Source organism: Moschus berezovskii, chromosome 21, assembly GCF_049115385.1.
Source record: "Moschus berezovskii isolate FMDL1 chromosome 21, NW_MosBer_1.0, whole genome shotgun sequence".
NCBI lineage: Eukaryota > Metazoa > Chordata > Mammalia > Artiodactyla > Moschidae > Moschus > Moschus berezovskii.
The window spans coordinates 49,253,408-49,268,062 of record NC_142480.1 but is presented as its reverse complement, the minus strand read 5'-3'; the positions used below and the strand labels follow the sequence as shown (position 1 = coordinate 49,268,062).

The window sequence follows — 14,655 nt, the reverse complement described above, 5'->3', positions numbered from 1 at the left end:
TTTATGATGTTTTTTTCCAAGATAACTTTGCTGAGGTAAGGTTATTGGTTTCCTTTAAGGTTCTTCATTAGAGAAAAATCAAAAGAGGCAATTAACAATATTCTGATATCTCCCAAATTAGTCTCTAACCTTTAGAATCTTTGATCCACAGAGCTGTCCCTCTGACTGCAGAAGAGGTGGAATTTGTGGTGGAAAAAGTGTTGAAGGTGTTCTGCAAATTGAATCTTCAAGAAATACCACCCTTGGTCTATCAGCTTCTGGTTCTCTCCTCAAAGGTATAATAAATAAAAAAAATTTTTTTTAACTCTGGTGTAATGACCAGTTAGTACCATTCAGCTTATTCATTCTCTTTATTTTATGTACTAGGACACAGAAACTTTCATTTCACGTATGGTGATTTGGTCTACTAAAAATGTCATGGTCCTCAGCCAGAGTGAATGTATGTTATCTCTGGTCTCATGTGTGTGGTAGGAAGATGGATGAAGAGCTCTGAAAGGGTGGATTGTAGGCCCCTTAGAGTCTGATATTAAGATGTATTTCAAGCTGTTTGAAAAAGTGTTTTTATGAAAGTGTTCTATAAATTCTTAGTGTGAGTCTGCCTTATAATTTATTTAAATTCATACATGAAATTTCTTTAAGCTGAAAAGTACTTTAACTTGCCCTTATTTATTTTGTTTTATTCTTTTTCAGGGAAGCCGGAAGAGGGTCTTGGCAGGAATCATAGCTTTCTTCAACAAGCTAGATCAGCAGCACAGTGAGGAACAAACTGGTGATGAGTGAGTCAGAGAGTATAGAAATAAAATCATTTTTCCAAATTCATCATCTCCTTATCTAACTCTTCAGTCCCTACCTTCCCCTAAGTATGGAATTTCCCTAGTCTCCTTAGCTGCTCAGTAATAAAGTTAAAAAATAGTGTAGTCTCCTCAACTCTTTTAATCTTTCCTGGAAAACAGCAATAATGACTCTGTATTTACAGACTTCAAAGGCATTTATTAAGTGTTTATTCTGTGCCAGAAGCTACTGGACCTGGGACAGTGATGAACCAGTCAAAGTTCCTGCTCTCATGGAGAAATTTTAATGAGACGAGAAAAGAAATGACAAGAAAAGTATTAGAGTGGAAAGGGCTATGCATAAGTTTCAAGTGGATGACGTGACAGTGACAGCATGGCTATATTAGGTTGAGTGGTCAGGGAAACCTCTGAGAAGGTGCTGTGTTAACTGAAGCCATGATATGTAGATCAAGGAAAAGAACATTATCAGTGGAACAGTTAGTCCAAAGGCAGGACACAGCACGGTATAGCTGGAAAAGAGTTTTTGAAGCAAATTTTTGTAGAATGCTTGCTGTGTGCCAAGTACTGTTCTTAGCACTTTAAACTTTACAGCACCTCCATTTTGTCTCTATTTTATGCATGGAGAAACCAAAGCACAGAGAAATTAAGGGATTTCCTGGGATTATATAGCCATAAATTGGTGGATCTGTGATTTGAATGCAAGCAATTTGTCTGCAGAATTTGTGCTTTTAATCCTGTCTCAGTCTACTAACCTGGAATAACTTTTTAAGGTATTTTACTTGAGCAGTTGATGAAAAGTTGTTCTTGTATACTGAGTTAGGAAAGACTGACAGAACAAGCAGGTTTAGAGGAGAATAAGCTCAGTTTTTACCATGTAAGTTTGAGATATATATTAGTATCTTATATGAAGGTGCTGAGCAGGCAGTCTGGAGTTTCAGGGAGACGTTGGGACCAGAGGTACAGATTGGAAGGGACTGAAGCCTGTAGGCTCTTTAGGGTCACCTGGGTAAGCTGTGAAAAGAGAAAAGGAACCCAAGATTGAACTCTCAGAGGCATTCCACCACTTGAAGGATGAGCCAGCACAAATATTTTGAGGCCAGTGACAGTGCCCCAGGAGCTAAGAGAAGAACGTGTTTCCAGAAAGAAAGGGGTCAACTGTGTCAGATCTACTGAGGCTTTAATTAAGACGAGACTTGATTATTGATTTTGACAATGTAGAGGTCATTTGTAGCCCTTGCAAGGATAATCAAATAGGATTGAAAAGGAGGTTAGGGAGGGCACAGAAGCCTAATTGAATTGGATTTAACTGGGGAGAGGTAAACAAGTGGAAATAATGACCATAGACAGTTGATTCAAGAAGTTTTATGAAAAGGAGCAGAGAATAAGACTAGATTTTGTACTTTCTGCCTGCCTCCAGTGATCCTGTTAGTTCAGCCTGAGTTTTTCTGTTCATTCATATGAGCAAATGCACCATTGTCTCTTGGTCAAGCTATAGCTCAAACCTTTTTGTTGAATCTTTTAGGTACTTGGATCTTGTTACTGTACCATTGGATGAACTTCGTCACGTGGAAGGCACCATTATTCTACACATTGTGTTTGCCATCAAGTTGGATTTTGAGCTAGGAAGAGAACTACTGAGACACTTAAAGGTAGTAACCAGACTCTTAAGGTGATCCAGGATCTCTTTATGAAACAAGGATGTTTGAACTCAAGCCTCTTTTTATGCCGTTTAATGACAGAAAACCAATACGTAGAAATTCTATAGAATGACCCTGGGTCTAGAGGGTCTCTTTTGAAAGTGGAAGATGCATGATACCACTACATTCTTAAGTAAGTCCCTTTTTAAAAGCACATCTTAAGTGTTCTAGGGGTTTTTTTGTTTGTTTTTTTTAAAGATGAAGACTGTTCTGTAGGAAATTCAAAATTTAGCCTTGGCTCCATTATTACATGAACTTCACTCTTGACCTCTTTCCTTATTTGTGAATTGGGGAAATTGTCTCTTTCTCATAGTAAATCATGGAGTTTTGTGAAGCTTAGTCATTTTTAAATATTTGTGAAGTAGTAAGATAAAAATTAGAAATGTTTTGAACTCTTTAAGTATTTTGCTACATTTACCTTATCTCACCTCTCTCAAATATATTTTTCTGAGCCATTTAGAAGAAGAAATGTTGACACTTCAGTGCCTGAATATGTCCACATGTGTCTCATAAAGATTAATACCTTTTTATTGAATTTTTTAAGAATCCTGCCCAGTTTCTTGTGTCTCACATTGTCAGATTTGTCGTATTGTCTCCCCATGATTAGATTCAAGTTAAACATTTTTGATGAGAATATGTCACAAGTGCTGTGTGTTTTTTATCTTGTTGGAGTCAGCGAACTTTCTCTGAAGGACCAGATAAACTATTTCAGGCTTTGCAGATGGTATGGCCTCTTGTCACCGCTACAGTACTCTTGTAGCAAGAAGGCAGCTGGAGACAACACATGAATGAATGAGTGTGGCTGTGGGCCAGTGAAACTTTATGGGCACTAAGTTTTAACTTTATTTAATTTTCATGTGTTATGGAATACTATTACTCCTTTACTTTTTTCCCTTCAACAGTTAAAAATGTGAAAAGCAGTCTTAGCTCATGGACTGTACAAAAATAGGTGGTGAGCTAGATTTGTCCCAGAGGCTTTATTTTGCCATCACTATTCTATTGCATCACGTCAAAAGGCTCATAGTATCAGGAAATCTTAGCCAAATCATTTTATTAAGACAAGGACCAGCAGTTTTCTTCACTTGCAAAGATATATGTTTCCCTTTGTAATTAGAAAGTAATCCATGGGGTCATAATTTGAGACATGTGAAAATCCTTTCCTTAGCAACCTTTCACACAGTGGATTTTGGTTTCTCATCTATTAATGATTCTTGTCCTAAATCAGTAATTATACTGGGAGTTGCAAATTGGTAGAATTAAAATCAGAAGTTTTTATTGGTCATTCCTTCTAGTTTTTTTTCTGTGAAAAGAGCCTCACACCTCCCTCTATTGTTTTGAATATTGTTATGCAACCATGAACCTTTTAAAATTCCATGTACTCATAAACAGTACCCAAAATGATCCATATTTGGCCATTTGGATCTCTGAAGTTGGCTTATGTGTCCTTCTGACATGGCCGCGTTAGTCTTTGAGCACTTCCATGGTATAAGCTATCCAAGACCCCTGTACTTTCCTTATCGCATCTGATTTCTCAAAGGAGCCTCAGGTCCCTTTTGTAGGAAAACATATTTAAAGACCAAATGTGAAAAGTAGCCTTTAAAGCTCCTTTATCTTCTCTGTGTCTATTTACTCTTTTTTTATTTAGGTTTCTAGTAACTGTTCTTTTCAAAGAACCAGTTTTGTATTTGTTTACTGTTTTGTTTTTGTTGGTTGGTTTTCTGTTTTATTCATCTTCGATTTCTTTTTTTCTTTTGTTGTCTAACATTTAGGGCTCAAAAACCTATTTTTTAACTTTGAATTACAATTTATGTAATGTAGAATACACTCATTTTAAAGTATAATTCAGTGATTTTTCATATTTACCCAGTTGTGCAACAACCATCATCATAATTCAGTTTTGGAACATTTTCATCACCTTGTAAGATCCTTCATGCCTGTTTCTATAGATTTACCTTTCCCAGACATTTCATATAAATGAAATCATTTAATATGTAATCTTTTGTGTATAGCTTCTTTCATTGAGCATAATTTTTCAAGGTTTTTATCCATGTTATGGCATTTATCAGTATTTCATTCTTTTTTGTTGTTGAATAGTCTTCTACTGTGTGTGTATGTATCCATTGATTAGATGTCCACCAGTTGATGGACATTGCAGTTGGTTTTACTTTTTGGCTATTATGAATAATGCTGCTGTGAACATCCAAATGCATGTCTTTGTGTAGGGACATATGTTTTTATTTCTCTTGATAGATACCTACCAGTAGAATTTCTGGGTTTTGTAGTATATTTATGTTTATATTTTAAAGAAACTACAAGCTGTCCTCCAAAGTGGCTACAACATTTTACATAGCCATCAGCACCGTATGAGGACTCCTTTTTTTCCCACATCTTGGCCAACATTTGTTACTGTCTGTTTTTTTATACCTATTTTAATAGCTATAAAACGGCTTGTTGGCCATTCTAATATCTTTGGTATTGCAGAGTCAGGCATGACTTGGCAGCTGAACAGCAACAGCAATGATATTTTTGATGAAATGTCTATTCAGATCTTTTACCCATCTTTTGATTGAATGACTTACATAGTTTAAAGATTTCTTTGCATATTATGGGTACAAGTCCTTTATCATGTATGTAATTAGCAAATATTTTTTTCATTCTGTGGCTTGTTTCTTAATGGTGTTTCTTTTGAAGCACAGAGTTTTTATTTTTAATGAGGCCCAGTTTATCAGTTTTTTACTTACATAAATTATATTTTTGGCATTGTATCTGAGAAATCTTTAATCCAAAGTCTTGAAAATTTTCTGCTGTGTTTCCTTTTAAAAGTTTTTACAGGCTGTTTTTTTGGTCATACTGTGTTATGTGGGATCTTAGTTCCCCAATCAGGAATCGAACCTGCACTCCCTGAGTTGGAAACACGGAGTTAACTGCTGGACTGCCAGGGAAGTCCCAAAAGTTTTACAGTTTTAGCTCTTAGGTGTAGGTTTCTGATCCACTTAAGGACCTGTTTTTAAGTAGGCTTTGTTACATTTTTCAGATATAAGTTATGACTTCTTTTCGGTTTATCTGTTCTAGGCAGCACAGCAAGGAGATTTCAGCAGTATTATATGTCCTTTCAGCATCGCCCTCTTGCTCTCTGTAACAAGAGTACAAAGATTTGAGGAACAGGTATTTATGAGTGACTTTTGGTTTCCTTCTGTAGTTGATAAGGAGTATAAAAACCTGTTTATCCTTTCCTAAACAATTTCACTCCCATCTTGCCAGCAGCAAATTCCCCTGTAAGAATGTAGGCCCACACTCTTCTCTGGGAGCTGCTTGAAGATTTCTTCAGATACTTGATTTATCCTTCAGTTTCTGACTCTGTGGCAAGCCAGGGGCTGAGATGGGAATAGCAGTGGGAGCATCACACAGTCCAGGTAGCAAGACTGGCAAGTTTAGCTGGGTGTTCATAGCAGTTGTATTACGTTGTAGCTTTCTAAGAAATAGTCCTTGACCAGGTTGAAATTAATGAGAATAGGCTATTTGCGAGAATGAAAACATAAAATCCTTTGCCCTTTTTTCTCATATGTGCTTCCCTGAGTGTGCATAATATTGATTTTTAGCTGACTTTCTCGCAAGTCAGGCATGTCTTCAGCTCCTTTAAGTTCTCACTGAAAGTCATAATTTTTGCATCATGTTCATCTAGTGAAACAGTTGTAGGGATATGAGTGTGTGGCAGCAAGTAGGAACAGTTACAGGGTTAAGATTCTCTAGTATGGACTATACAGTTTTTGCTTCATTTTCCTATTTCTTTCATTATGTTAGGTGTTTGACTTTTTAAAGTCTTCAGTGATAAAAAGCTTTAAGGATCTTCAGCTTCTCCAAGGCTCAAAATATATTCAGAGTCTGTTTCCTCATGGATGTTGTATTTCAACCATGATCTTGGAAGTGGTAAATAATAGGTAAGTTTATGAACCATAAGGTTTGTAAGCTATTTAGTGCTAGAAAATGCAGTGTGGTACCGTACTTATGGCCCATCAGAAAAAACTGTTGACTTATAGCTGTTGACTTCATATATCAAGGTTTAAATCCCTTAAAATTGATCAAGCAGACTTCCCTGTATCAAAAGATTCTTGAATCCCAAGGCCTGGTTTCTTGGCCACTTTATTAGCAAGAATATGAAACTGAAGTAGGTACCTTTGCTCCTTTCATGCTATTACTACTCTATTGATCTAAGTCTTCATTGGCTTTTTAGGTAAATAAAAAACAGCTTTGTTTACTGTAACTGTTGGGAGTTTGGGACTGATGGATGGAATTGAATTAGTTTTAGACAACTGATTAGCAGTTTTAGGCAAATCTCTCTTTAACCAAATAGAAAAAAAAACTGGTTACCATCCTGGTTGGTATTTTCATGGTTAGTGTTGTATTTCAGAATGTACGTCAGCCGTTACAACAATCTTTACTGAGTCATGCGTTTTTTGTGGTTTTGGTTTGCTGTACTTAGCTCTGTTGACAATTTTTGTGTTTACCTGCAGATAACTTGGAGGTGGAAAACATTAATACACTAGGAAAAAAATCACCTGTGAACCAATACAACTTCTCGGTTATACTTATTCCCCTGTGTACCAATCACATATGAAATCTTTCACATTACAGATAAGACATTTTGTAGCAAAACGGATTGTAACTGCCTCTTCTTTCCAAAATGAGAACGTTAGTGCATAGCATACTTTCTCCACTTCCTTCTTGTTCAGCATTATTACTAACAAGCAATACTTACTTAGACTTCATTATTTTACTGGTTTCTTTCTTTACATTTATCTTTGAATCTCATACTTTGGCCCATCTGATTTCTGTTTGGGGTTTGGTGTGCCCTTCCACTATAAGGATTCATGTATTTCCTCTTGAAATGTATTTCTTCTTTTATTTTTTTTGAGTACTCTCTCCTTTTTCTCTAGGAATATCTTGATCTGTATACTATGTCTTAATTTTTCTTTCATACTTTTTGTATTTTTGTCTTTTTATGTCAAGTTCTACAAAAATTCCTGGGACTTCACTCGTGGTCCAGTGGCTAAGAACCCATGCTCTCAATGCAGAAGCCCTGGGTTTGATTCCTAATCAGAGAACTAGATCCCGCATGCCACAACTAACACCTGGCACAGCCAAAATAAACTAAAAATTCCTTAGCTCACTCTTTAGTTACTTCTTCAGTTCTGCGCATTTTGTTCTTAGGCCATCTCTTGAGGTTTTCACTCTATCCATCATGTTTTTTATTTTCAAAATTTCCATTTGGTTGTTTTTCCTATCAGTTTATTTTTTTGTTTCATGCAATAATATTCTCTCTTCTCTGAGAATATTCATTAGACTTTTAAAATTTTCTATTTGTTCCATTAATCTTTTCCCGTAGGGGTTGGTTCTCTTTGTTGAGTTTGGTGCTTCTCTTTCCTGGTAGTAGTATTTTACTGTATTTGGTGATTGCTTATTTCCTTATTATTGTATTTGACGTTCCGCATTAGTTTGAGAGTGCTGTATTTATTTAACACACTGTGTCTCAGTGATTTGAGGACAGCAGTAGGATGTGCCAGGCAGGGGCTAATCTTCTAGGTGGTGTCTCCCTAATCCTCCAACGTGTTGTCATCCCCTCAGAGTGCTGCTCTGCCTCTCAGGCCCCAGATGCAGTGAGGTCTTGGAGAAAAAGGTGGAGGCTGCTGTGTATCGAACTTCATTCAGGGATATCCTAGCCAGTCACCACAAAAGTTGCCCTAGGGTTCCTTCTAGTTCCCAGCATACCTGCCCTTGGCACCCGCTTTTGGAGGCACCCTTTCAGTCTGCATAATGTTGTCTGATTTCCTCTTTCCTTCTATTACTTTCATTTTTTAAGGATTCCTCATAATTTCTAGAGAGTCAAAGCACCTCTTATTTTTCCACGTTATCATGGATTGTATGCATGCACCACATATAGACATTCACATACAGTTATATCTCTCTTTTCTGTCATTTGTAGGTATTCAGGTTGGGAAAAATGGAGCCTGTACTCATTTTATTATCTTGATCCCAGATCCCCAGAGTGTGACTATGTTCAAAATCTGTCAGAATGTTATGAGAATCTATTCACAACTGTCTCCTTCATTCTTTAATGCTGCATTATAATTTGTTGCTGTTTAGCAGGTAGATGTAATGATATAAAGGTTACTATAAACATGATTTCCACTATAGTGGTAACATTAAGTGGTATAAAATCACCAGGGTTTCTCTTGCTTGTTTGTAGTTTTATTTCATGCTTTTGAAATCCAATCATTCATCAGTCCAATTCCTACTATGAATATGAAATAAATAATGGCACCCCACTCCAGTACTCTTGCCTGGAGAATCCCATGGATGGAGGAGCCTGGTGGGCTGCAGTCCATGGGGTCATGAAGAGTCGGACACGACCGAGTGCCTTCACTTTCACTTTTCTCTTTCATGCATTGGAGAAGGAAATGGCAACCCACTCCAGTGTTCTTGCCTGGAGAATCCCGGGGACGGGGGAGCCTGGTGGGCTTCCGTCTATGGGGTCGCACAGAGTCGGACACGACTGGGGCGACTTAGCAGCAGCAGCAGCAAATGTTCCTACTATAAATATTTACTGAGTGCCTTCTATATGCTAAAATTTGTGCTAGGCTAATACTTTGGCCACCTCATGCGACGAACTGACTCACTGGAAAAGACTGATGCTGGGAAAGGTTGGGGGCGGGAGGAGAAGGGGACGACGGAGAATGAGATGGCTGGATGGCATCATCAACTCTGTGGACATGAGTTTGAGTGAACTCTGGGAGGTGGTGATGGACAGGGATGCCTGGTGTGCTGTGATTCATGGGGTCGCGGAGAGTTGGACACGACTGAGCGACTGAACTGAACTGTGCAAAAATATGACTACAGTGTGCTCTCCACCATACAGAATCTCAATCTAGAGAGGAAGACAAACTTGTAAGCATATCTATATAAGTGTTGTTATTGGCATGAGGGGAATAGTAGAAGCAGAAATTAACATGTAGTCATGAAACCTTGAATGGCAGTCTTTAATGATCTGTACACTGAAATGTTCCAATTCCTTCCATATGTTGCTTCATGTTCCATAGTTTCTGGATTTTCATGGTGATCTGTTGGTAGAGATTGCTTGCCTACCAATTCCCCATTACTTTTCCTCCAAAAATTCAGAATTTTGCCAGATTAAGGGCACTTGAAAAGAAAAGACTCATGTGGAGTGTTGGTTATACAGGTCAAGTTTGGGAAATGTGTAACATGGCAAAGAATGTAGAGGTAATTTATTAAGTTTTTCTTCTTAACTAAACTTTGTTTTCCTGCAGTGTTCATAGTTGGGATCATGTTACTCAGGGCTTGGTAGAATTTGGCTTCATTTTAATGGATTCCTATGGACCAAAGAAGATTCTTGATGGAAAAACTGCTGAAACCAGCTCAGGTCTTTCTAGAATGCCAAACCAGCATGCTTGTAAGCTGGGAGCTAATATCCTATTGGAAACTTTCAAGGTGAGACTCTAGTTTAGCAACCATTCCCTCTTTTTGTTGTATTATATTACAAATAGGACATTCACCTGGGAGTTTGGAGGACTGGGCAATTTGAGTATGTAGCAGTTTCCCAGAACAGAAATTGGGATAATAGTTGAAACATTAATAGATGCAGTTTGATGAAATACTTTCTCACTTTTTATCTGTTTTTCATATATTATAATTTCTGGTCTTTCTGACCATTTCTTAGAAGTTTGAATATAAGTTAGCTTCCTTATGATTTCCTCTTCTTCCTCTAGCAGTAAATCATTTCTGGGTTTTTTTTATTCCCTTATACAAAAAATAATCTTTTAGGTCGCTGTAGAACATCAAACTTGAAGAATCATGCCTATTTGGTTTGATTTGTTTTTGAAGAACCCCAAGTGGGAAATTTATATTCTTTTAATTCATTACCATATTATGACTGTTATCTCAGTCTAAGTAAGATCATAGCTGAGGCTAAACAAATTTGCTTTGCTAGTGATTTCTCTTAAGTCATCTTGACATCCATTCTTCAGTGTATTTACACACCAAAAGTATCTGCTGACAGTGTTATCTGGAGGTCAATCTAAATGTAAATCTGATGTTCTGATCCAGAAGTGAAGTGAATACCATATAATAGTCCTTGAGGGTTGTGTGTTAGATACACGTGACTCTTTAACAGTAATCTGATTTTAAAACATTCTTAGAATAAGAGACTTAATCTTTTTTGTTTCTAAATTAATCTCTTTTTAAAATAAAGGTTCTACTTGGTTCACACAGTTGTTGTCTTTGTCAAGGTATCTGTAGAACATAGAATTTACTAATAATCAAATTATTAGTCCAGAGTCTGAAAGAAATCAGTCTCTATCGAAAGTAATCAAGTTCAGGTATGAAATTTGGCTAAAGTTCAAGGAAAAAATCAAAACAGGTCTTTTTTAAGGCAACTACTCTGCTTCTAGAAACTGAGGACAGGGTTGGTGAAGATTTTCTAAATTTTTCAGGGCTTTTTATGGGCTTTTAAATTTTAATATGAAAGTTATGCATACTGTCAGAAATATGGACATTGGCATATAGTAGATACCTAGGTAGAATTATTCCTGTTTGCTGCTGGACCTTACATGTAGCAGTACTTTCATATGATCTCTCTTTTAGGCTAATAAAAGTTTGCCTGGTTAATGAATCATTTGAGTACAGGATAAGAGTTGAATTGAATGATTCTTTCCAGATGATTCACATTATGTTTGTCTTTGAAATAAGCAGTCCAGTTTTACCCATATTCTAACTATTCTTTATTCTGCCTAATAGGTATTAATACAATTGTAAGCTGAAGGTCACCAAGGAATATTTTATTGATTCTTCTGTTTCTTTTAGATCCATGAGATGATCAGACAAGAAATTCTGGAGCAGGTCCTCAACAGGGTTGTTACCAGAACATCCTCCCCCATCAGTCATTTCTTAGGTATTGAACTTTGAAAGGGTGGAAAAAGTTGTCAGGAATATTTTTATTTAAATGTCATAATGCTTTGGATCCTGGGAAAAAACCTTAATGATATAGTAGATTAATGCAACATCTTTGATTATGATGCCAGTAAAATATAAATTCATTTATATTGTCTATGGTTGTCAAGAAGGAAAGGAGCATAAAACTAATGAGTGAAACTTCTACTTTGCATCAACTTTCTCTTTTTTTTGTTTTAATAATTGTCACATGAGTGCTATCCTTCTGCTGTCTACTTATTGACCTCCCACTCTCTTAACCCTTGACATTCTGACTTCATTGGTCAGAATGACCAATGGTAATTTGGTGACCTCTTTGGTCACCTCTGAGTTTTTGGTTTTTTTTAATACATATTTCCTAATGCCTAAATCCACTCATCTTAATCACCAATTTTCTTAATTTCCTTTTCATTCTACACTATTTATAACTCTCCTGAAGTTCTCTGATAACTGTAATAGTTTGCATCTTTTATCCTGCCTTTGATGAGTTTTTCTTTCTTCTTAGAGATTGGTTTTCTTTCTTCTATCCTTAAATGTCAAAGGTTCTCCAAAGTTTTGTACTTGACATTTCATTCTACTTCTTTTCTTTCTTTACATTCAGCTTTACTGAAATATAATGAGGTCCAGTAATGTACACATATTTACAGTATAACAGTTTGACTTTTGGTGTATGTGTACACCAGTGAGATGGAAACTATCACCACAGTCAAGATGAACATATCTGTGTGTGTGCTAAGTTTTCAGTCATGTCCAGCTCTTTGCAACCTCCTGGACTATAGCCTGACAGGCTCCTCTCCATGGGATTTCCCTAACAAGAATACTGGAGTGGTTTGCCATGCCCTCCTCTAGGGGATCTTCCCAACATGGGTATCGAACCCTTACCTCCTGCATTGCAAGCAGATTCTTCACCTGCTGAGCCATTGGGGAAGCCCATGAACCTGTCTATCACCCAGAAATATTTCCTGGTGCCTTTTTCTGATTTGTTCTTGCATCTCTCTTTTCCTTCCCTGACCTCCTATCTAGTCTGGTCTGCTTTCTGTCACTATAAATTTTAAATATTTTGTGTAAATGGAATCCTACAATATGTACTTTTTTTTCTTTTTCTTTTTGGTTTGGCTTTTTCAGCATGATTTTGAGATTTTTCCAAATCCTTTGTCAGATGTATGTTTTGCAAATACTTTCTCCTGGTCTGTGGTTTGACTTAATTTTTGTAGCAATGTCATTTGAAGAACAAATATTTTTATAAGTTATCAGTTCATCAGTTTCTTTGTATAGTTCCTGCTTTTTGCGTCATGTATTAAAAAATTTTTTTTGCCAAATCCAAGGTCCCTAAGGTTTCTCCTGTATTTTCTATTAGAAGCTTTATATTTTCATCTGTTGTGCTGAGATGTATGATCCAGTTTTGTTAAATTCTGTGTATGGTGTGATATAACAGAGTTCATTTTTTGCTTATTTATGGCTATCCAATTGTTCCAGCACAGTTTTTTGAAAAGATTATCTTTCCTTCATTGAATTACTACGGCATCTTTATTGACATCAACTAACTATAGCGGAGAGTCGGACACGACTGAGCGACTGAACTGAACTGAACTGAACTATATATGTGTGGATTTATTTTAGGAACCTTCTATTCTAGTGAGCTATGTTATGTCTTGATTGCTGTAGCTTCATATTGAGTCTTACAATCAGTAGTGTAAGTCCTTTAACTTTGTTCTTTTTCAAAATAATTTTGGCTATTCTAGGTCCTTTATATTTCCAAATAAATTTTCTAATCAGTTTGTCAAGTTTTATAAAAAGTCTGCTCAAGTTTTGATGGAGATTCCCTCAAATCTGTGGATTAATATGGAGAAGAATTGTCATCTTAACCATATTGAGACTTCTAATTCATGAATACAGTATATCTCTCCATTTATTTAGGTCTTCAGTTTCTTTCAACACTGTTTTATATTTTTAGTGTGTGTATCTTGTATCTTTTGTCAGTTGATCCCTATTTCATTTTTTTGACACTGTTGTAAATCATATTTAAAAATTTTTTCAATTTGTGATTATTAACTGTTGTCCATGTAGACATTGTTGCTTTTTTAATGTTGACCTTATCGCCTGCAGCTGTGCTAAACCCATTTATTAGTTCTAGCAGCTTTTCAGCAATTCTTAAAGATTTTCTACATAGAAATCACGTCACTGCAAACTCAGGCATTCTTGATATCAGTGATTTGTCTTTTTTTCTTTATCAATATGGCTTAGAAACTTGTCAGCTTACAGCCTTTCAAAGAATGAGATTTTAGTTTGAATTTTCTCTATTCTTTTAATTTCAATTTCACCAAATTTTGCTTTTTATTAGTTCCTTCCTCTTGCTTGCGTTGGGTTCATTTTGCTTTTTTTAAAGTAGGTGATAAAAAAGAAGAATATTTCTTGATACATGAAAATTTTAGATTTCAGAGTCCATAAAATACAGTATTATTGAAATACTGTATTTATCAGCAAGAGGTGTATCAATTTTATTGATTTTCTCTAAGAACCAGCTTTTCATTTCATTGAGTTTCTCTTTTGTTTTTGTGTTTTTAGTTTTATTGATTTGTGTGCTTTTTTGGGTCCTTTCTACTTACCTTGGGTTTAGTCTATGCCAGCTTTGGTTAAATACATGTGTGATTAATTTGAGATCTTTCTCTTTTTTTTCGATACAGGCATTAAACTGTAAATTTCCCTCTAAACATTGCTTTAGCTGCATCCTATAAATTTTGTTTTTTATTTTCATTCTATTCCACATACTTTTTCATTTCTCTTGTGATTTGTTCTTTAACCCATGGGTTATTTAGAAGTGTGTTATTTAGTTTGGTCTACTAATTCTATCATTGTGTTGTTTCTGATATGTTTTTGTTGATTTATGTCGTCTTCATCATGAGTTGTGTTTTCATGCTTCTTTGCATCATTAATAAGTTTTGATTGGATGGCAGACTTTGTGGTTTCACATTGTTGATTTGCTGGATTTTTTTTTCCTTCAAATATTCTTGAGCTTTAAGTTCCCTGGTGGCTCAGATGGTAAAGCATCTGCCCGCAATGCAGGAGACCTGGATTTGATCCCTGGGTTGGAAAGATCCCCTGGAGAAGGAAATGGCAACCCACTCCAGTACTCTTGCCTAGAAAATTCCATAGATGGGGGAGCCTGG

The 14,655-nt window shown here is 36.2% G+C and overlaps 1 protein-coding gene across 2 annotated transcripts in view; it reads left to right on the top strand.

The window, feature by feature from the left end:
- The window catches only part of FANCI (FA complementation group I), a 61,914-nt gene that overhangs the window by 14,422 nt on the left and 32,837 nt on the right, over positions 1-14,655 (top strand). For both annotated transcript variants that reach the window (XM_055417803.2, XM_055417799.2), the window contains exons 8-14: positions 152-275; positions 691-776; positions 2,314-2,440; positions 5,561-5,653; positions 6,290-6,426; positions 9,811-9,991; positions 11,363-11,450. In XM_055417803.2, coding sequence (XP_055273778.2) covers positions 152-275; positions 691-776; positions 2,314-2,440; positions 5,561-5,653; positions 6,290-6,426; positions 9,811-9,991; positions 11,363-11,450 — 836 coding nt within the window. The remainder of the gene's footprint in view (positions 1-151; positions 276-690; positions 777-2,313; positions 2,441-5,560; positions 5,654-6,289; positions 6,427-9,810; positions 9,992-11,362; positions 11,451-14,655) is intronic.